The following is a 21628-nucleotide window of genomic DNA, read 5'->3' on the forward strand; positions in this document are numbered from 1 at the left end:
TTTTTGTAAGATAGCACTTCTGACGGTGAAGGACTTGTTTAGTTTTGCACGTGTGTAGGAAAATTGAATGCTTCATGAAAATTAATTTCAAAATTGTGCTATCTGTAAAACTTAAAACAGTGAGATTGTTATTTAATGTAATAACCTAAAATTAGTATTTTGTAAATTGATACAGAAGGCAAGTTGCTTGTACAGAAAGGGTAAAGAACAAGCTGAAAACTGGGTGTAATAATAGGAATGAATACAATAAATTCACATCTATTGTGTCATTTTTCCTTGAACATAATATGACTTTAAAAATAGCAATTAACAATTTTATTTGTACCAAGATTTTCATGAGTGACATTTTTAAGTCAGTGAATGTGCATCAAGATCTTTCGCATTTTTATTTTTGCTTGTATATATTTTAATAAAATAATTAGGGAGCACAGATGTTCAATTAAAGGCTGTTCTAAACCAACAGGAGATTTCTGCTGGCAACTTCAAGTGCATGGGAAGAGTAAAAATTACTGCACCTGACATTGATCCTTGGTAGTGACTAACATCTCATTCATTATACATAAATGAAGAAAATGCCCAAGAGTGTATATTAAAATGCAAAGCTTAACTTGAGTGTAGAAGCTTAAGTAATGTTAATTTGCTTTAGGCATGATTAAGTTATACTGCATGGATCTTTCTTATGAGTCCAATTAGTTGCCGTTGTTCTTGGGTATTATTTTTTGTGTACCTTTGTGGAACCAATGATAGCAATTCTTTCGTTAAGTAGAACGCTTCTATTATTTTTTTCCATACATTGTTCAAAGTATATTTATTATCTAAGAATGTATAAATTCTACAACCTTGAGATTTGTTTGCTTACAGGCAGCCATAAAGCAAAAAACCCAAAAGAACCCAATTTGAAAAATATAAAGACCCAACACCCGATGCACAGAGAAAAGAGGAAACCCTCCAAATCAAACAACAACATTCAGAACCAAAATGGGTTCTTAGTTCTGAAACCAGGAGTAGGCCCAAGCCTTGCTCTCAGCCTGTTTTACATGTGCTCTAGCCTACTTGTTTATTCGGTTTATTTTTTCCTCCTCGACATTTCAGCTCAATTAATTTACCTAAGGGGATGTGATTAAGTATAGTGAGAAATTAAAACCAAGTGGGGAACATCTGAAAATTGATCTAGTCCCCTTAATTGATCTAGGTAGAATGTAGCCTCCATTTTCAAGTCTTTACCTCTGCATTACACGTGATGAATAGCAAAGCCTGTCACAATTTATGAATCAGCATGGTTCAGAACATTGACATTTCTGTAAGGTACAAGTTTTCATAATAGGCCAGATGTGTAAGTTTTTAAAGATAAAATAAAATTCATACTGGTAACATTTTAAATTCAAAACCCTTTAAGAATAGGAAACGTACAAAATAGCAAGAGATGCAGGTCAATGTTCAAAGTACATTTATTATCAAAGTATGTACACTAAATATAACTTTGAGATTCATCTTCTTAGAGGCAGCCACAAAACAAAGAAACCCCAAATAGAACACATCAAAAGACTGTCAAACACACAATGTGCAAAAAAAATAACCAATAAAAAGTAAGCAAAAAACATTTAGAGCTGAAGTTCACAAAAGTGAATTCAGAGTCACAAAGCCAGGCATTGCTGATCCAGGAGCCCGTTAGTTGTAGGCCACAACCTCAGTTCAGAGCAGAGATGAGTAAACCTTGCTGAGCAGTGAGATAAACACTGACCTGTCCCTCACCTCCAGCCTTGACACCCTGACCTTCTCAAACTGACCCAGTGCTTAAATCAGCCAACTTCAGGTCTTTCCTCACTTTTGGACCCAGGCATTGCTGCATCAATATGTTCTCAGGCTGAGTTCCCATCACTTTGATTCAGCCCGTACCTGACCTTTCAAATTTGGTTCAGCGCTTAAATCAGTCAAACATTGGTTCGTTGATCAATGTTAAAGTTACTGAATAAAATTACTGTTTTACAGACTTTTGTGAGCATTTTGAGGTTTCTTTGGCTTTATTGTCGTCTAATTTTATTCTTAGCCCAATACTTTTTCGTTATTTCATTTTACTTAGTGATACAGCACGGAATAGGCCCTTGAGCCACACTACTCAGCAATTCCCAACATCCCGATTTTACTTGAACCTAATTACAGGACAATTTGAAATAACCAATTAGCCTACCTAGTATGCCTTTGGACTGTGGGAAGAAACCAGATAACCCAGAGAAGACCCAAACATTCCATGGGGAGGATGTACAGAGATTCCTTACAGAGGACGTTGGGATTGAACTGAATTCAGATACCTTGATCTGTATAGTGTCATGCTAACCACTACCCTGCTGTAGCAACCAATATTACTGATACTACTATAAGATTTTGTGTTAACTACACTTTTGTGATAGTATTCCTCATACTTGTTATCTCCTTTTCAGTTTAATTTGACCTATAGAACTGATGTTCTGGATGCTTTGTTCCTGAGATTTTGCTGAACACCATTCCAAGGTGACCTACCTAGATTCCCTGTTACATGTCCATGAAATCCCTTGACCTGGCAGCCATTCTGGTGGATGTTTCCTTCACTTTTCACACTATTACTTAAAATGTAGTGATCAGAATTTCATAATACCCAAGTTTTAATCAAACTGTGTTAATACAAAGTTCATTGCAAACTAGTCTGGTAAATGTAGTCCACTTTTGTTGATCTGTAGCTTCCTGTGAAAAGAATAGGTAAAAAGGATAGAATTCACCATCTTTGCCACCGTGCCAGCACAGCTTTTAGCCATCTGATGAAAAGAATATTTGAAGATCAGATCTCAATCCAGTGCATATATCATGTTCTACCAGGTAGTAATGATTCTTCCCCCCCCCCCCCACCCCACCTTTCTCTATGCTTACAGAACTTGAGATATTGAAGGATCTTGATGTCCAAGTACTTTGTTTGATTAAGGAGAGTATTCATGTATGGCAAATAGTGAGGAATCCTAACTAAATATTATTGTCTTTTTCGAGCAGGATTCAAAGAGAGGTTAGAGAGTTCCAACAAGCATTACTACCAATATTGGTATCCTTATTTTAAGAAAGGATGGTAATACTTACACGCAGTTTAGAGGAGGTTTACAGTGAGAGGTCCGATTGCTTTTTGGGAAATATTGGACAGGTTAAGCTTGTATCAGCTTGTAGTTTGAAAGAGTGAGAGGGGACATGATTGTAACATATTGGAACCTGAGTGGTTTTGACAAGTAGATGTGGATAGGTTATTTTCTCTTGTTGAAGAATCTAGAACTAGGATTGGTTCACTGTTTAAACCTGAGAGTTAACCCATTTCAGACACGTGAGCCTATTTTCTTTGTCACACCTATCCTTTGGAACTTTTCCGCAAAGGATAGTAAAAACAGTGTTTGAATATATTCTTGTGAAAGTAGATATAGTAGCTGACATGGGGTGCTAGATTATCAAGGATATACTGGAATTTGGAGCTGAGATTGGCAGTAAATCAGCCATGATCTTAGGAATTAATGGAGGGCACTAGAGGGCTGGATGGTATGCTCCTGTCTTGTATATTTGGAGGACTAAACTATCTAGTTCAGACATTTACTCATAATGGATGTTTTCTCTGACAAAGTTCTCCATATCCACTATTAGGAAAGTGAATCTGCCTCTTTGCGGCCACAAGCTCTGTTTAGACTAATTGCCCTGATGGCCCTCATAGTATTCAACTGGCTTAGTACTCGTCTTTCAAAAACAAGCATCATCGTGGCAAGTGAATACTACAGGAGGAGAAAGGTTTCAAGAATGTCATGAAAGCTTCCTAGGCAGGGGAAAAATCTTTATTGGCTGCTGGGAATCCTTAACTTGTAACTAATCAAAATGGAGGAGGAGCATCCTGGATCGGCTGGGGTTTTGCATCTCCTTGTGAGTATACAGAAGTCCAGCAAAAATAGCAGGAAAAGAATGTTTTCTCTCTTTCTGCGTACCTGTCCTCGCTGGCAAGTACCACCCACCCAACTTTTGCGGTGTTTGCAATCCTATGTTAGCCCTTTTAAGAACCCAGAGGACCACACCATCCTCAGAAAATGTGGAAGAGAGAGAAGTTGTAAGTTGCATTCATCATTGCACACTTCTGGCTTTTTCAAGAAACTTTTTACTTTAACAGAAGTATAAGTACATTGTACTCCAACTGGGAGTGATTGCCCAAGTTATTCATTATATTCCGATTACATTCTTTATTTTAAAAATCATTTATTACACGTTCAATGAAAAGTTAAACAGCAGTCCATTTCCAACTAACGTAGCTAGCAATTTTGTTTCCATAAAGAACAACCAATGCGTCAAAGTAACCTTTTTCTTACTTCTGTTAATGATCCTCCTTCCCCTTACCCCATCCCTTATCTATTTATTTATTTATCTATTTCCCCCCTTTTCTCTCTCTCTCTCTTTCTTCTCTCTCTGTCCCTCTCACAATCCATGCCTGCACTCCATCTCCCTCTGGTGCACCCCTCTTCCTTTCTTTCTCCCTAGGCCTCCCGTCCCATGATCCTTTCCCTTCTCCAGCTGTGTATCCCTTTTGCCGATCAACTTCCCAGCTGTTAGTTTCATCGCACCCCCTCTTGTCTTCTATCATTTCAGATTTCCCCCTCCCCCTCCCACTTTCAAATCTCTTACTATCTCTTCTTTCATTTAGTCCTGACGAATGGTCTTAGCCGGAAGCGTTGACTGTACTTCTTCCTATAGATGCTGCCTGGCCTGCTGCGTTCCACCAGCATTTTGTGTGCGTTGCTTGAATTTCCAGCATCTGCAGATTTCCTTGTTTGTGCTTTTCAAAAGCCCTTCATTTTATCAAATATGAAGCAACCACTCTTCAGAAGCATTGGGTTTCATTTCTTTACCATTTTGCTTTGAGAGGAGTAACATGGTATTCCTCACCTCAAGAAGCAGCGTGCTTTACGAAACTACTGCTTGAAGCCACATTTCCGTTCCACAAACACTGTTGCCTGGCTCTGAATTTGTTCTTGCATAGCAGGATGACAAGTTACATCCTGAAACTCTCTTCACAGATGCTGCCTGATTTGTTGAATGTTCCCTTTATTTATTTCAGATTTTTTAACATTCACATTACTTTGCATAACATATGATACCATATTGTTTAAAGATTTAGTCAGAAACAACAGGCAACAAAGTGATCAATCACCAGATTTTCTTTAACCATTTGCACTAATACTGAAGGCAGATTTTCTAATTGAAGCTGGTGTTAGATTTATTTATTGACATTTACTGCAATGTAAACTGTTGGTAGTGTACATAATTACTTTTTTTTTTGCTCTGTTATTTCCTAAATTGGGGAGATCCCAGTTCTGAAAAGAATTAGCTGGTTTTAGTGCTACAGCTGGTGATAGCTACAGTTGTTTTCAGTGATTCTCAGCGTGAGATAGAGGAAACAAAAAAAATAAGATGCACACTGTAGGCAACAGTCAGTAATTACAAATAATGGTGGAGGGAAAAAGGATGATGGGAGGGAGGAGCGGTTGTGCATCCTGACTCTGAGGTCATTACTTAATGGGTCATAACTTCTCATAACTGCTGCATCCCAGGCAGGATCCTGCTGAATCTCCTCTGTACCCTCTCCAGGACTGTCACACCCTTCTTGTAGCATGGTGACCAGAACTGAATGCAGTACTCCAGCTGAGGTCAGATCAAGGTTTAATAATTTTGGAGCATAACTTCCATATTCCTGAATTTGCTGCACAGATAATGGAGACCTGTATCCAGATGCTTTCTTAGACATGTTAACTGCCTTTATTGCCACCATTAAGGTACTTGTACTATAAGATCTCTATATTCCTCAATAATTCCTTAGGTCTGTCCATTCATGGTGTATGTCATAGCCTTATTGGTACTTACAAAATATATCACCTCAAATTTGTGTGGAATAAAATGCATCTGTGATTTATCAGCCCATTTCACCAAGATCTCAACATATCTTTGCAGCCTAAGACGACCTTCTGCATTATCAACTTTAACAGTCTTCGTGTTATCCACAAATCTACTGATTTGTGCCTCCCAAATTCACTTTCAAGTCATTCATATCAATCATAGGCACAACAGTTTCAGCATCAATCCTTGTGGAACTCTACTACGAGACAACCAATCACAAGACAATGACCCTCAACTATTAACTCTATATTTTAATGCTAAGTGAATTTTAGGATTCATTTTGTCAGCTTAACCGAGGTTCTATGGGTTATAACCTTTGGAGCACTTGTCCCATGTGGGAACTGGTCAAATGTTGTACTAAAGTCCATATAAATCCTATCTACTGTCCTGCTCCTGTCGGCACACTTTGTGTCCTCTTCAAATAATTCAAATTAATCTGACAGTATGTGCGCATGACAAAGCCACGTTGACTGAATCCCTGCCTTTTCAAATGATCATAAACCCTTTTGGATTTTTTTCCACTATCATCCCTCCTGTTAATGTTATGCTCACAGATGCATAGTTACTTGGGTTTAACCTGTTACTTTCTTGGAAAAAGCAATCATGCTTTCTGTCTTTCAGTCATCTGGTACCTCACTTGAGCCTGCAGAGTTTCAGAAATCTGCCAGAGACCCAGCAATCTCTTTTTTGCCTTCTATAGCAGCCAAATTAATCCCATCCTCTGATGGGGATTTACAGTACTTTGAAAAGTATTCAGCTCCCACAACTATTTTCACATTTTACTGTTTTGTTTTTTAACTGTAAAATATATAAAAGAAGGATTCTTGTGCTAATCTAAAAAACCTTGTGTATCATGTCAAATCCAAAGAAAAATCCCAAAACCTGTCAACAGTTCACTAAAAAAGTAAAAACCAAAATTAAGGCTGAAGAAAAATTCATTCCCTTTGTAATTACTGTGCTAACTTTTCTCTGGGGCAGTATATTATATTAACTTACCAACTCATCCAATTTGTTGAAGTAGAGTAGAAAATTGGAGGATCACCTGTTTTCAATGAATTCATGGGAATAAATACTCCCTCTCTCTGTAAGGTCCAACAGGATTTTCAACAGAGCATACCAAAATGAAGACAGTGCATTCAAGTCAGGTCAGGTGATAGCACAAATATGGAAAGGGTACAAGATCATCTCAAAGGCACTGAATGTACCTCAGAGCTCAGTGCAGTTTGTTGTAAAAAAGTGGAAAAAGTAGGAAACCACAGCCACGCTGCCCTGCCAAACTTAGTTGTCGAAGAAGAATGGCACTTGTAAGAGAGGCTACTGTAATGCCAACAGTCACTGAGCTACAGAAGTCAGTGGCTAAAAAATGGAGGTAAAGTTCATGGCTCTACAATCTGTAAGGCCATGCTCAAAAAGGATATTTATAAACTATAGAGAAAGTGTATCTTTCAGCAGGACAATACCCCAAAGCACATTTCCAGAGCAAACGTGGAGTGGCCTCAAATGAAGAAAATTGATGTCCTTGAGTGGCCCAGTCAAGAGTGCTGAACTTGACCAAACATCTGTGGCAAGAACTCAAGCTTATTGTCCACTGTAACTCCCCAACTAATACCTTGCACAGCTTAGGCAAATTTGCAAGGAGGAATGGGCAAATCCTGCTCCATCATATGGTGCAAGGCTAATAGAGACTTATTCAAAAAGTCTGCTGGCTATATCTGCTACAAGAGCTGTTGCAACTAAGTACAGAGTAAAGGGGGGTGAATACCTTTGAACGGCTGACTTATAATTTTTTGTTTTTTATCTTTTATCATTTTCCATGTTTTTTTGTTTGTACTGTCAAAAAAGGAGCATGTGATTCACAAATTTTAAAATCCCTTTTTAAAATTTTAAACTTTTCAAAATCCCTTTTGCAGTGCTCATTTAAGTGAACAAATGGTTAGGGGATGAATACAAGACACTGTATCTGCCTTGAAGCCTGCTGAGGAATCAAATAATTCTGCTTTATTCATGGAGACCAACATTTTTGCCATTAATACTATATTCTGCCATCATAGTTGACCTACCAGAATGAACACCTCACACTTATCTGGGTTGAACTCCATTTGCCGCTTCTCAGCCCAGTTTTGCATCCTATTGATGTGCTGTAACCTCTGACAGCCCTCCACACTATACACAACACCCCCGACCTTTGTGTCATTTGCAAATTTATAACCCATCCCTCCACTTCCTCATCTGGTCATTTTTAAAAATCATGAAGAGAAGGTGTGCCAGAACAGATCCCTGAGGCACTCTGCTGCTCACCGAGCTCCGCGCAGTATATGACCTGTCTACGACCACTCTTTGCCTTCTGTGGGCAAGCCAGTTCTGGATCCACAAAGCAATGTCCCCTTGGATCCCATGTCTCCTTATTTTCTCATTAAGCCTTGCATGGGTTACCTTATCAAATGTATTGCTGAAATCCATATACACTACATCTACTGCTCTACCTTCATCAACATATTTAGTCACATCCTCAAAGAATTTAATCAGACTCATAAGACACGACCTGTCTTTGACAAAGCCATGCTGATTATTCTTAATCATATTATGCCTCTCCAAATGTTCATAAATACTGCCTCTCATGATCTTCTCCATCAACTTAGCAACCACTGAAGTAAGACTTACTGGTCTATAATTTCCTCTATTCCCTTTCTTGGATAAGGGAACAGCATCCTGACTTTGGAACTGAATGCCTGGATTAATAAAGGCAATCATGCCACATGCTTCTTACCCACCCTATTAAGCTTTGTAGCCATTTTCAGGGATGTGTAAACTTGGATTGCAAGGTTCCTTTACTCATCAACATTTAAGGGTCTTGCCCTGAACAGTGTACTGTCTCTACATTTTACCTGCCAAGTTGCAACACTTCATATTTTATCAAGCTAAACTACATCTGCTGTATCCTTTTGTCACTTTTCTCAGTATCCACAATGCCACCAATCGTTGCATCATCAGCAAACTTCCAAACCCACCCATCTACGCTCCCATCCAGGTCATTCATATACATCACAAACAGCAGAAGTCCCAGGACAGATCTGTGCAGAGCACCACTAATAACAGATCAACAGCTAGAATAAGTCCTTTCGACCACTCCCTTTGTCTTCCATATGCATATCAGTTCTGGATCCAAATGACCAATTCACCATGGATCTCATGCATCTTAATCTTCTAGATGAGCCTCCCATGAGAGATCTTGTCGACCACCTTAGAAAAATCCAGGTAGGCAACATCCACAGTTCCACCTTCATCAATCATCCTCATCACCTGTTCAAAAAAACTCAGTCAAGTTGATAAGACATGACTTGCCCCAGACAAAGCTATGCTGGCTCTCCCTAGTTAGGCCATGGTTTTCCAAAATCTCATAAATCCTATCACTAAGAATTCTTTCCAGTAACTTCCCTACCACTTATGTGAGATTCACTGGACAAAATTAATGGAATATCTGAAAATAATTTGGTATATTGTGTTCAGATCTTGTCACATAGAGGAAGGATATAGACACTGTGCAGAAGAAATTTACCAGGATACTGCCTAAATTAGAGTACATGTGGTATGTGGAAAAATTGAGCGAGCTGAGACTTGTCTCTTTTAAGTAACAGAGATTGCGAGGCAGCTTGATAGGATGCATAAAATTTTGAGAGGTGTACAGTGCAAAAGTCAAAGATGTGTGTATATATCTGTATTGATACCTATATCTAGGGTGCCCAAGACTTTTGGTCAGTACTTCGTATATTGCAACTTACTGCTGCTGCAAAGAAAAGAACAAATTTAATGATGCAAGTAATCATGAAACTGATTCTGATGTGGGTCTCTATTTTGGACTGAAAGGGGAAGAGGGCAGGGAAAGGGGAATCATAATTGAGAGAAGAGGGAGGGAGTGGGAAGCATGACAGGGACATTCTGTAATGATCGATAAATCAATTGTTTGGAATCAAATTACTGTGCCTGGTGTCTCAGGGGTGGGTATAACTTCACCTGCACCACCCCCACCCTGGCACTCCTCCTCTGCCACCTGTCCCACACCCCTGCTGTGACACTCCACACTTGCCATTTTTAACATACTTTGTTTCCACCAGATTTACAGATTCACTCTCCTCCACGGTGAGAAACACAGTACTGTGGAAAAGTCTTAGCCACCCTATGTATATTTATAAGTGCCTAAGACTTTTGCACAGTACTGCAGATAGAGGGCAGCCAATGCCTTTCACCCAGGATGGCAATGGCTGATACCAGAGGAGGTTATTTTAAGGTGAGTAGAGGAAAGTTTAGGGGAAATGTCAGAGGTACTGTACATAGGTAAGAATGTTACTCTGGCACTCTATGAAGTGGTACATTGAAAATAATTCATTACTGTAACATTTGAATGAAACTCAAAGTAATTCTGAACACATACTTTCCTATGTTTCCTCTGTAAGTGCTATTCAATAAGGAACTCATTGAGGATAATTCAAAATCTTGTCGACGTGTCTGTTAGGAATCTATTCAGATTCTGTATGAGTTTTGTCCTTGATTACAGGCCATCTTTGGAAATCAAATGGATGCTGTTTTTACAAATATATCCATTAATTGATGTGGTCTGTAGACTGGAACATACATGAAGGTTACTTGATATAATAACCATATTTCCATAGTTTCAGACTCATTGCATCAGAAGTACATAAGACTAATGAAACTAAAACTATTAGTAAAAAGATGCTGGAGATTTGTAGGAATGTACTGTATGTTTGTTGGACTTTTGAGATTATTAACGATGGGAGCTTGATCATATGTAAGGTGGTCCATAAGTCTGGTGTTTATAACCCGAAGACAACCTGAATTTCCTATTTGAAGGAATTTAGTGTTGGAGTGGGTATTGAAAGTGTGAGTTAATCCAAATCAGTTTTTTTTGAGCTTGGTGAATTTTAAGAAAATTGTTTGCATTATTTTAAGACTTTGTTTTGCACTAAAATAGATAGAATTCTGTGTTGCTTATTTATGGAAGCAAGATTCAGTGGTTGGGGGAATTACTTAAATACCTTATTAATATTCTAAACAGCAGGGAGGGAATAACCTTTAAGAAAGTTGGTTGGAGCTTTGCTTCTGAAGGTCCATGTAGGAATTATAATTTTTGACTTGATTAATGTTGGTTCTGGTTTATTATAGTATTCCCTTACATATCTGGACATAAACACCATTCACCCTTTTAATCTTTTCCTACTTGTAATTTGAAGATAGCTCGTCGATTACGATTCATATGCAAGTAATATTGTATTGAATTAGCTTTTGGCACTTCTACTCAATTGCTGTGTAACTAATTAATGCTCATTTGCATCTGTGCCATTAATTATTATGTGCATTCTCTTTGGACTGTGCATATCCATTAAAGTTCACTGCAGTGATATTTATAGCATTGTCCTTCATTTATCCTTTTATAGTTGAGTTTTTGTATCTTTTTAAACCTAGCTTTTGAGTGCAGATAATTGTTCATCTTATGAAGATTTTAACCCATGGAAAACCCGTGTTAGAATTAACGGGGCACAGGTGCTCCTTTTTACAGGTCCTTAATTCTTCATGACTAACTAATTGATATATTTGAATCTAAAGTGAAATGCTGAGCAGAAATATGTGTCTGGCTTAAAATGCAACATAGTATGATGTGCTAAGATTCTTTGTGTGATTGAGAGAATCTACATTTGAAATATATTGCTCGCATTGTTTAATGTAGCTAATATTGGCATTTATTTTTTCCTTAGGTTGCCTGTATGCAGTTAATTAATGCTCTCGTCACATCTCCAGATGATCTGGATTTCAGGATACACTTGAGAAATGAATTCTTGCGTTGTGGATTGAAAAAAATACTACCTGTAAGAAGGATTAAGAGTATATTCTGTCAGAACTTTTGAAAAAGGCTTTAGAATAGGTCACTACTACAACATATTTTTTGGTGATGCTAATGTGTCAAAAGAAGGGCAAAAGAATTAATTAACACATTTTAATCACTAATATTCTAGTTACATGGCTTAAACTATAGTTTTGATAATTGCATTAAGATAGAATGATTTTTATCACTGGGGTCTTTTGAGGAATGGTAAATGTAATGTAAACATTAAGCCAAACATTAACATAATCCAAAAATTTTATGAATATAAAAATTAATTTAGTATAAGAAAAATGTATTAATTATATAAGGAGTCTTATAAATTCGCGATTTTGAAGAAAATGATGTAGCATCAGATTTACAAAAAGGACACTTGGAGGATAGTTAATTCAGAAAACTGAAAATACCTAAAATTGTCAGTGATAGAATCAAGTTTGGTACTGATGTGCTCTGTTTTACATGTTGTTTGTGTATTTCATTTTCAGTAAAACAAGTTAATTTTTGGCATGATTCTCCTCTGAAGGGAAGTTTTGCCATGTTAATATTTTTGCTTAACTGACAGTTGCATTGTCCATGAATATTATCACTTGGTATATTATTTTTTTACCAGTATTTTTAATAGATTTGCATTGCAGATTCAAGTTCATTCTGTCTCATAATTTAAGTATTAACAGGATAGGTATGTTAAAAGCTTAACAAAATTATTGTTCAGATGCTGAATATTGCAAGCAAAAAAAAGCTGGTTGTTAAATTGAGTTTTATGCCATAGTATGTGTTGAAGCTTTCTTTTTCTCTCCTGAAAATCACACATTGTTCGCAGGTTTAAATTGTACTGTTGGATTTATCAGGTACTGAAAGAGAAAGAAAATGAAGAACTAGATATTCAACTAAAAGTCTTTGATGAAAATAAGGAAGAAGACTACATTGAAGTATCACATCGACTGGAAGACATTCGATCTGAAATGGAATATCCTTATCATATCATTGTATTAATTTTGTGCCTTTATGCTAATTTGTGTTAACAAATTATAATGGAAAAAGCAGTGATACCTTAAATGAGACTTCATACTCCTCGCTGGAAGCTCACTAAATGCAGAATGAGTATTGTAAACATTTACTTATGAGATAAGTATGTTTGTATTTTTGATCTAATCAAAGCGATTGGTCTAATATTCTTGTCAACCCCATCTTTAGTTACACAATGGATCTTAGTCATGTTTCCCTATAATCGCATTCCACTTAATGAACAAAGCCATTCATCATATATTCCCAAAAGTCATTGTGGTTTCCTGCATGATGTACCTGTGCAGTCTGGGTTTTTTTGTTCAATTATGTTGGCAAGGCTGATTTTTATCAGTAGTGGATAGTATGTCTTTCAATAAATTATTTTTAGTTCTGCATGTAAAAATGAGTGCAGCAGAAAATTAGTGTTGCTTCAGTTGCTGTTTAAAAAATAATATTATTTGGTAAGACATTTTGATCAACAGACAAAATTATTATTTTTTAAATTTTATTTATTAAGGTACAATGAGGAGTAGGTCCTTCCAGTCCTTCAAACCATGCTGGTAACTATCTTTGATTTAATCCTAGCTTAATCATGGGGTAATTTACAATGACCAATTAACCTACCAACTGTGAGACTGTGGGAGGAAACGGTCACCCAGAGGAAACCCGTGCAGTTATGGGGAGAATGTACAAACTCGTTACAGTTTTAGATTTGTTTTCAGTGGAACTGAATTTTATAAATGGCATAGAATATTTAATATCATTAACTGGGATAAATTTCAGGACATCTGTCCTTTTCATGCCACCTTTTTTCCAGGTGTTGAATATTTCCTGTGACTTTAGAATTCAATCATAATTGGTTTATTAAAAAATAAATTCAGTTAGAATGACTGAATTATCTTCATAAAATTGTTTCATTTACTTTAACTATGCACTTTAAATTTCAGGAATTCCTATTTATATTCACTATATTAAAACTTACCAAATTGGCACATGTGAGCAATATCACATAAAATTTTACATGAAGCACTAATGACCAAATGCATGATTAAAGTAAGTTCTAAGAATCATTCAGGAGAAGAAGGCAAGTGGTGTAAAGAGAAAGTTCCAAATCTTAACATCTAGATAGTAGATGGCATGGATGCCTTCCACAATTAAAACTGGGAGAGCCCAAGAGGCTGTAACTGCAGGACTTGGAAGGCTCTAGAGGTGGGACACTTCAGAAAATGTAAAGATAAAGTTTTGAGATTTGAAGATGATGAATTTTTTAAATTTAGTGTTGCATTCATTGTGCACAAGAATGTTGAGTAAATGGAATGTAGTTTAGAGCACACACAGCAATTAGAAATTTGTTTCGTGTAGATGTATTTGATAGTCAGTGATCCACAGGTTGCAAAGACTTTGTGTCCCATGAGTTGAGCTGAGTTGAGGGATGTTATTGATGGTAAGTAGCCATAGTATTGCAAGAATATTGGCAAAAGCTCTTATTGGGGAGAAATACTATAAATATTAGAAAATAGACTCTTGTACTTCCTTGAATGTAAAGTTCTGTATTTTATTCAGATAATTTAGTTACACGGATGCCTTTTTTCCCAATACTCAATTCCATTTATGATAATGCTAAGATTTGTGATAAATGTGATGTAGCACATTTTTGTTCTTAACTTCATTTTCACTGACATGAATGAGGTCTATCATCTGCTATCCAATATGGTGAAGGACACTTCTGCAGAAAATTATTTTCTCTCGATTCTGCAACATTTATTACTCATCAGGAATGATTATTATATCAGGTGAGAGGCCACAACTACTTTGTAATTTTGAATATGAATCAGGAGTCATATGAAGAAATTGTCAATAAATATGATTCTAACAATCATATCCATTTATGGAAATGCAAATTATTAATAGTACACAAGATTACATTGTTTAAACAACAGTAGTATATCACTTATTTTTGCATAGTTAGAAAGATACTGCAAAATTAGTTTTGTTAAATTATAACTCGTGGAAAATTTATTGTAAAATTAATATGAGACATCAAATTGTATTTCTCATTGTTATCAGAAGCGTAAGTACGTCTTTTCAAACTGTTTCTATTCCATTCTGATTTTCATTGACTGTTCTAGAGCTAAGAAAGTACTTTGAATGTGTAATAGAGGAAATGTAGCAGCCAGTCTATGTATAGCAAGCTTCCACATGGTTCTGGTTATGGAAGTGGTTTATTTTCTGTAAAATTAATGAAAGACTATTTAAAGGGGAATTTTCTGACTAAATTTTAAAATTGTATACAAAGTATGATGAAATCAAAAGGCCTAGTAATTTTATGTGCTTTGTAAATCTTTATTAAACAAGAGTAATATTTGCTAGAACTCCAGTTATTTGTTTCATGATGTATTACAATTAAAACTTTCTCTGACTAATGCATAGTGAAGGTCAAAGCAATTATCTATTCTCAATTGCTCACATACTTCTACTAAATCTCAATTTATTGAAAAAATTTAGTACCTTTATATTTTAAGCAAGTTTTAAATGAGCAGTGAGTCAGATAGGGACTCAATAATGTTTTCTCCCATCAGAGAATTAAGATTTTAAACAATGAGGACCCATGTTAATGTATTGTTTTTTTCTGAAGCATCAAATATTAACTTACTTCATTTCCCATCTACCAATTTTAACAGAGCTTTCTGAATTTATCAACAAAGTTGCAAGTTTGTGATCTTTGGCAGGGTTTTGCTACAAGTTTACAGAGGCTCTTGTGTGAATGTGGAAGTATGCTGGACCCTCCATTTGAGCTGAGATTACACAGGAGATGCTAGAATTTTACATTCTTATGCTGGGGAATCTTTATTCACCTGTTAGATTTAGGTTATTTTATTCACCTTTAAACCTTCAACCATTTTGAAATATTTTAATTGCTTATTCAATTTAGTTTAGCTTTTAAACGTAAGATGTTCAGAGCCAGTGACGTACCTTGACATCTTTAGCATTCAACAAAAGTGTGGGTTTGGACTTAGTTTTAGTAGCAAGTATAGGTGGTGTGCTCCACTTCAAAAAGAAGTCTGGCCCAATATCTGTGAAATTGTTTATTGCTGGAGATTACAAACCTTGTCAATATTTAAATTATCCCAATTTAGGATATGAATTGCCACTTTCTGTTTTGTTATTCTAATAGGGTATCCAGTAACTATTGTGCATTTGACTTAGATTATTCGTAAATGTAAAATAATTTGCTTTCTCTGTTTGGGCTTTGGCTTTATTGTACCAAATTTGAGAAAGATTTATTATGTAAACATCACAAGTGAATAAGAGTTGTTGTGTCGAGCTCCTTTTGGTCTGCTCGTTAAATAAAATGTTTATAATACTTCTGTAATGGTGTTTGGCAATGCTCTTTCTCACTTCAAAAATAACTTATTTTTATTATTTCTTTTAGACCCCAGTATTACAAGGTAATTGAAGAATGTATTTCACAGATAGTCTTGCATCGAAATGGAACAGATCCTGACTTTGAATATCGTAAGCGACTAGATGTGGATTTTAGTCATCTTGTAGGTACGTCTGAATTTGGGTTCATGTAGTGAACTAGTATTAATAGCTCTTTTGGAGTTTTTCAGCAGTATATTTTTCATTGCATTGTTTCTCTGCAATGATTTTCTAGAGGTCCCACACTGTTATAAAATAATATATTTTACTTTCCATTTAAGTCCATCTGTTAATTTTTTAAAAATTCAAATATACTAAGTTGGCCATTACTAATCTAGTCAGTATGGGCACAACAGAGCAATTTCACATAAACTAATTAAATCCCCATGATGAAAGGATGCTCTGCTTATGCAATAACAAAGTGTATGAAGCAACTTCATATTCTTTACACAGCTGTACATTTGAACATAATTGATGAAACACTAATTAATCCAAATAGCTTGGAAATTGTTTGTAATTTCTCTGTTCTGATTGCTGACTAACTGTTGTATGCAATACATTGCTATTTTAAGCCAAAATGTATAAATTTAAGGAAATTATCATAATTTGGATGGAGAACCATTTTATAGCATAATTATTCTTTATCTCTGGCCAATGGTGCAGTGCAGAACTTCTGCAGTTTATTCACTTTGATGGATGGCAAATCGTACCACGGACTTGAACATTTGCAGTATTTCAAAACCATATGTTAGATTTCATTAAAATATGGTATTTTTTTTCAAAACCTTTTTTTGATAATTGCCTACTTCTTTGACAAGGACACCCACCTTAAGGCTCCCTCCTCCTCTTGAGCATCCTATTCTGGTCTTCTCCCTGCTCTGGATCTTTTCATCTCTAACAGCTAACGTGATATTAACTGTATTCATTTTACCACTAATCTCTCCTTTCCCAAGCTAACCTCCACTGAATGCACTGCTCTCTCCTCTCCGCACTAATTCCAACCTTACAATCAACCCAATGCACAAAGATAGTGCTGTTGTAGTATGCCCTTTAACCTCTATCATACTGAGGGCAGGCAGAAACTCTCGGACCTGACTGAGCATCATGAGGCCAAAGTCCCCTGGACTGTCACTGACCTCTTCACCTCCAGAGATATCCCCTCTACAGCTTTCAGCCTCATTGTTCCACAACCCACAGTGCTTGTTTCTACCTTTTACTCATAATCTACAAACTTAACTGCCATGGTAGGCCTATTGTCACCACCTTCTCCTGTCCTACAGAACTTGTATCCTCATAACTTGACTCATTTTGACCCCCTTCCCACCTATATCTGTGACACTTTGCATGCTCTCCACCCCTTAAAGAACTTACAGTTCTCTGACTGTCAGTGCCTCATATTCCCCATGAACATCCAGTCCCTGTACACCTTTATCCCCCATCAGGAAGGCCTCAGGGCTCTCGACTTCTTTCTTGATAATGGACCTAACCTGTTTACTTCCACTACCACACTCTGGTAGAACTGGTACTAACCCTGAACAAATTCTCTTTCACTTCTTGCACGTTCTCCAGAATAAAGGCATAGCCCTGGTCACTCATGTGGGCCCCAGCTATGCCAGGCTTTATGTTGGCTATGTGGAACAATCCATGTATGAAGCCTACATCAGTAATGCTCTGCCACAATGATGCTTGCATCAGTGCTGCTTCCAGCACCCATATGGAGTTTGTCAATTTCATCAACTTGGCCATCAAGTTCTACCCTGCTCTTAAATTCATTTGGTTCATCTCAAACACCTCTCGCCCCTTCCTTGATATCTTTGTCTCCATCTCCAGAGACACATTATTTACCAACATCTTTGAAAAATCCATTGACTGCCACAGTTACTTGAATTGCATGTCTTCTCACCCTGTCACTTGCAAGGATCGTATACTCTTGTAACTTTGCCGGTTTCCATTCCAGGACAAGGAAGATGTCCTCCTTTCCTCAGAAAACAGGGGTTTCCGTCCACTGCTATCAATGTGACTTCTCCTGTATCTCTAGCATATCCCGCACATTTTCTCTCACTCCATTCCCCCCCACCAACATAACAGAGATAGGGTTCTTCTCATCCTCACCTATCAGCCCATGAACCTCCACATCCAGCATGTCATTCTCTGCAGCTTCCGCCAGTTCCAGTGGGATCCCACTACCAGGCCCCCCTCACTCTTGCCCTAGCCCTTTCTGACTCACTTGTCAGCTCATCCCTTGCCACCGATCACCTTTCAGGTACGCATCTCTGGAACCACATTAAGTGTTACACTTGCTCCTGTATCACCTCCATCTCCACCAATAAAGTTCACCTTTGTTGTCATTCAACTATACACACGTTTGCTGCCAAAGGAAACAATGTTCTTCCGGACCAGAGTGCACAACACAGAAAATATAACATACTCCCTATGCTCAAAGTAATAATACCACAAATAAATTAAGAAATAAGGTGCATTACTAGTCAGTATGGCACAACAGAGCAACACTAGTTAAAAAGTAATCAGTATAATGCTGCTGGCATTTCACGCGTCTTGAGACCTTGGAGCTAGCAAGGCGTTCAGTAGTCTCACAGTCTGGGAAGAAGTTTTTTCCCCATCCTAATATTTATTATCCTAATGCTGTGGTACCTCCTGCCTGATGCACTGCATACCCAGGGCCATTAGCATCCTCAAGCAATTGTTGCATAGATGGGAGGGATCCTTGACAATGCCTAAGGCCCTTGGTACACATCGCTCCTGGTAAATATCTTCGGGTGGAAGAGACACCCTGATGATTCTCCTAGTAATCCTTGCAATCTTTTGTATTGATTTGTGCTCTGATGCCTTGCAATTCCCTTACCAGATGGTGATGCAGCTGGTCAGGGCATCCTTAATGGTGCATGGTGCTCCTGTTAAAATAGGTTAGAGTAGTTGGGGGACACAGTGCATGGGGAGAGCCTCACTCACCTCAATCTCTTTGGAAAGTGCAGATACTGCTTTGCTTCCTTGACCTTAAAGATGGTGTTGAGGGATCAGGTGAGATTCAGAAGCCTAGCAGTTCTTCCAAATGAGGCATCGGTGTAATCCATCAGTGTAATTTATTATATCTGGTGCTCTCGATGTGACCTCCTCTGCTTTGGTGAGATGCAACACAGATCAGAGGTCACTTTATCGAGCATGTTTTCTCTATTTACTGTAACAGCCAGGATCTCAGTGGCCAGGCATTTCAATTCCACTTCCTGTTCCCACACTGAAGTCCATAGCTTCCTCTACTGTTATGATAGCCTCCAACCTGATTGAATCAATATAGATTCCTTTAACTTCCAGTTACTACTTCCCTGTGTCACCCCCATCCAGCTCTCTTTGTTTCCTCTTACTCTGGTGCCATTAGCCTTTCTCTTTCCCCTTACGACCTGCCCATCACCTACACCTGCCTCTGTATACTGTCCTCTCATGAGATTCCATCTTCTTCTGCTCTTTGCCTCTGCCACCTATTGCCTTTCAGCTTCTCACATCATTCCCACAACACCCTGCAATCTCCCCAAACTCATCTGTCTTCTCCTTCACCTGGATTCACCTATTACCCACCAGTTTGTATCTCTCCCCACCCCCCCCCCCCCACCCCCCACATTTTTATTCTGGCTTCTGTCCCCTTTCTCTCCAGCCCTGATGAAGGGTCTCAAGCCAAAACATTGACTGCTCATTTCCCTCATAAATGCTGTCTGACCTACTGAGTTCCTTCTGCCTTTCTTGTGTATCATTCTTGATGATATAACATTTCTTGACATGTTATTGTGTTCTGCTGTTGGTAAACTGAAGATTTATATTCTTGAATTTCAACCAAATGTGGTCATTGTGTTAGAATTCAGCTTAAATATTTTTATTGTAAAAGCAGTTAAATCAACAACCACATAATCACTTAATGTCTCAACAGATCAATGTGTTGATAAAGAAAAAGTCAAAGAGAGTGAACAGAAGGCATTGGAATTTTCTAAGAAGGCAAGTCTGCAAGAAAACAATATAAAGCAAAAATGATTAAATTGATTATTGAAACGATTATTTCTTTTTGCCGTGTGTTGGATGGGCGAAGAAAAGTGAACCATTTGTGAGGTGTTTGTACTGAGGCAGTGGACAGTTTCATCTTCACTAATTTAATGTTCACTATTTTATGAGGTTTAGTTATTGATGATTAGATACATCAACAGGGTTCACTGTAGAAAGATTCAGTATCGTTAACACAAGCCAAGTAATGTCCTTAAGAGCATCAGCATTACATCATTTTTTATGAAAGAATATTATGAATAACTTATGAATCTTTAGTGATATGCAAGTGAATTGTTTTATTTTTCATCATGTAATTTATTTGTGAACATGACAGCCTTCTGCTGAAATGTATGGTTTTATTTTACAGTAACAGGTATTTGCCCTGTCACATTTGAGCCAACCAAAGGCTCTAGCCAGAATTGTATTCTCTCCCTCTATTGCCATAACTATGTTCTTTATTCAAAAGCATATTTTTGGTTACTGTAGTAGTGTGCTGTTGGCTTGTTGCCAAGGATTTTGGGAAGAATCTGAATTTCAAAGCTGAATCCAATGATTACATGATACAGTCAACAAGAACTGAACGGAAGTAAATTGAGTAGCATCTTAGTTTTAATAAAATATTAAGACCAGGGAATCCCAAAGTTAAAGGAATACAAATACTAAATGCTAAGTTAAGAAATAGAAGCACAGATACTTAGAGCACTGAAGATATCCACTTGGTTATCTGTTATAACTCGTTGCTGAAGTATTGGGGAATGTCATTTGTAATGCCTTGCTATCCCCCTCCCTTTTTCTTTGTGACTTTCATACTGTATACTTAATAGTGCACCAAAGACGGGCATGATTCTTTTTTTCACTAACTTGTTACTTAAGAACATAGAATACGACAGCACAGTACGTGTCCTTCAACCCTCTATTTTTCTATCGTCCATGTGCCTAAGAGTTTCTTAAATGTCCCTAAATCATCTGCCTTGACCACCATACCTGGCAGGGTGTTCCACACATTCACCACTCTTTCTGTGTGCATGTGTGGGGGGTGGGGGGGGAAGGGGGAACTTAACTCTGGCATTCCCCTCATATTTTTCTCCAATCACCTTAAAGTATGTCTGCTGAAACTTAAACAGTTTGTTGCACTTGTCCAGAGTTTTATTAGCTGAGTATTGTAAGATTGGGAACTTAACAAGCGAACTGGACTGAAAAATATTGTGATTAAATCATGAGTTACACTATAAGTAATGAGTATAAGGGGTGTAGTTCCTCGAGTCGATACACTTTGACTTTAAGTAGATGTTCTGTGCCCGGTTAAGGAGTCCTGTCTCTATG

At 37.4% G+C, this 21628-nt stretch overlaps 1 protein-coding gene across 4 annotated transcripts in view; it reads left to right on the forward strand.

Moving 5' to 3' along the window:
* diaph2 (diaphanous-related formin 2) overlaps window positions 1-21628 on the forward strand; it is a 615614-nt gene that overhangs the window by 207122 nt on the left and 386864 nt on the right. For all 4 annotated transcript variants that reach the window (XM_059977309.1, XM_059977314.1, XM_059977312.1 and 1 more), the window contains 5 exons: window positions 11706-11816; window positions 12679-12797; window positions 14512-14628; window positions 16269-16387; window positions 20196-20260. In XM_059977309.1, coding sequence (XP_059833292.1) covers window positions 11706-11816; window positions 12679-12797; window positions 14512-14628; window positions 16269-16387; window positions 20196-20260 — 531 coding nt within the window. The remainder of the gene's footprint in view (window positions 1-11705; window positions 11817-12678; window positions 12798-14511; window positions 14629-16268; window positions 16388-20195; window positions 20261-21628) is intronic.

This window comes from Hypanus sabinus, chromosome 8, assembly GCF_030144855.1.
Source record: "Hypanus sabinus isolate sHypSab1 chromosome 8, sHypSab1.hap1, whole genome shotgun sequence".
Taxonomy (NCBI): Eukaryota; Metazoa; Chordata; class Chondrichthyes; order Myliobatiformes; family Dasyatidae; genus Hypanus; species Hypanus sabinus.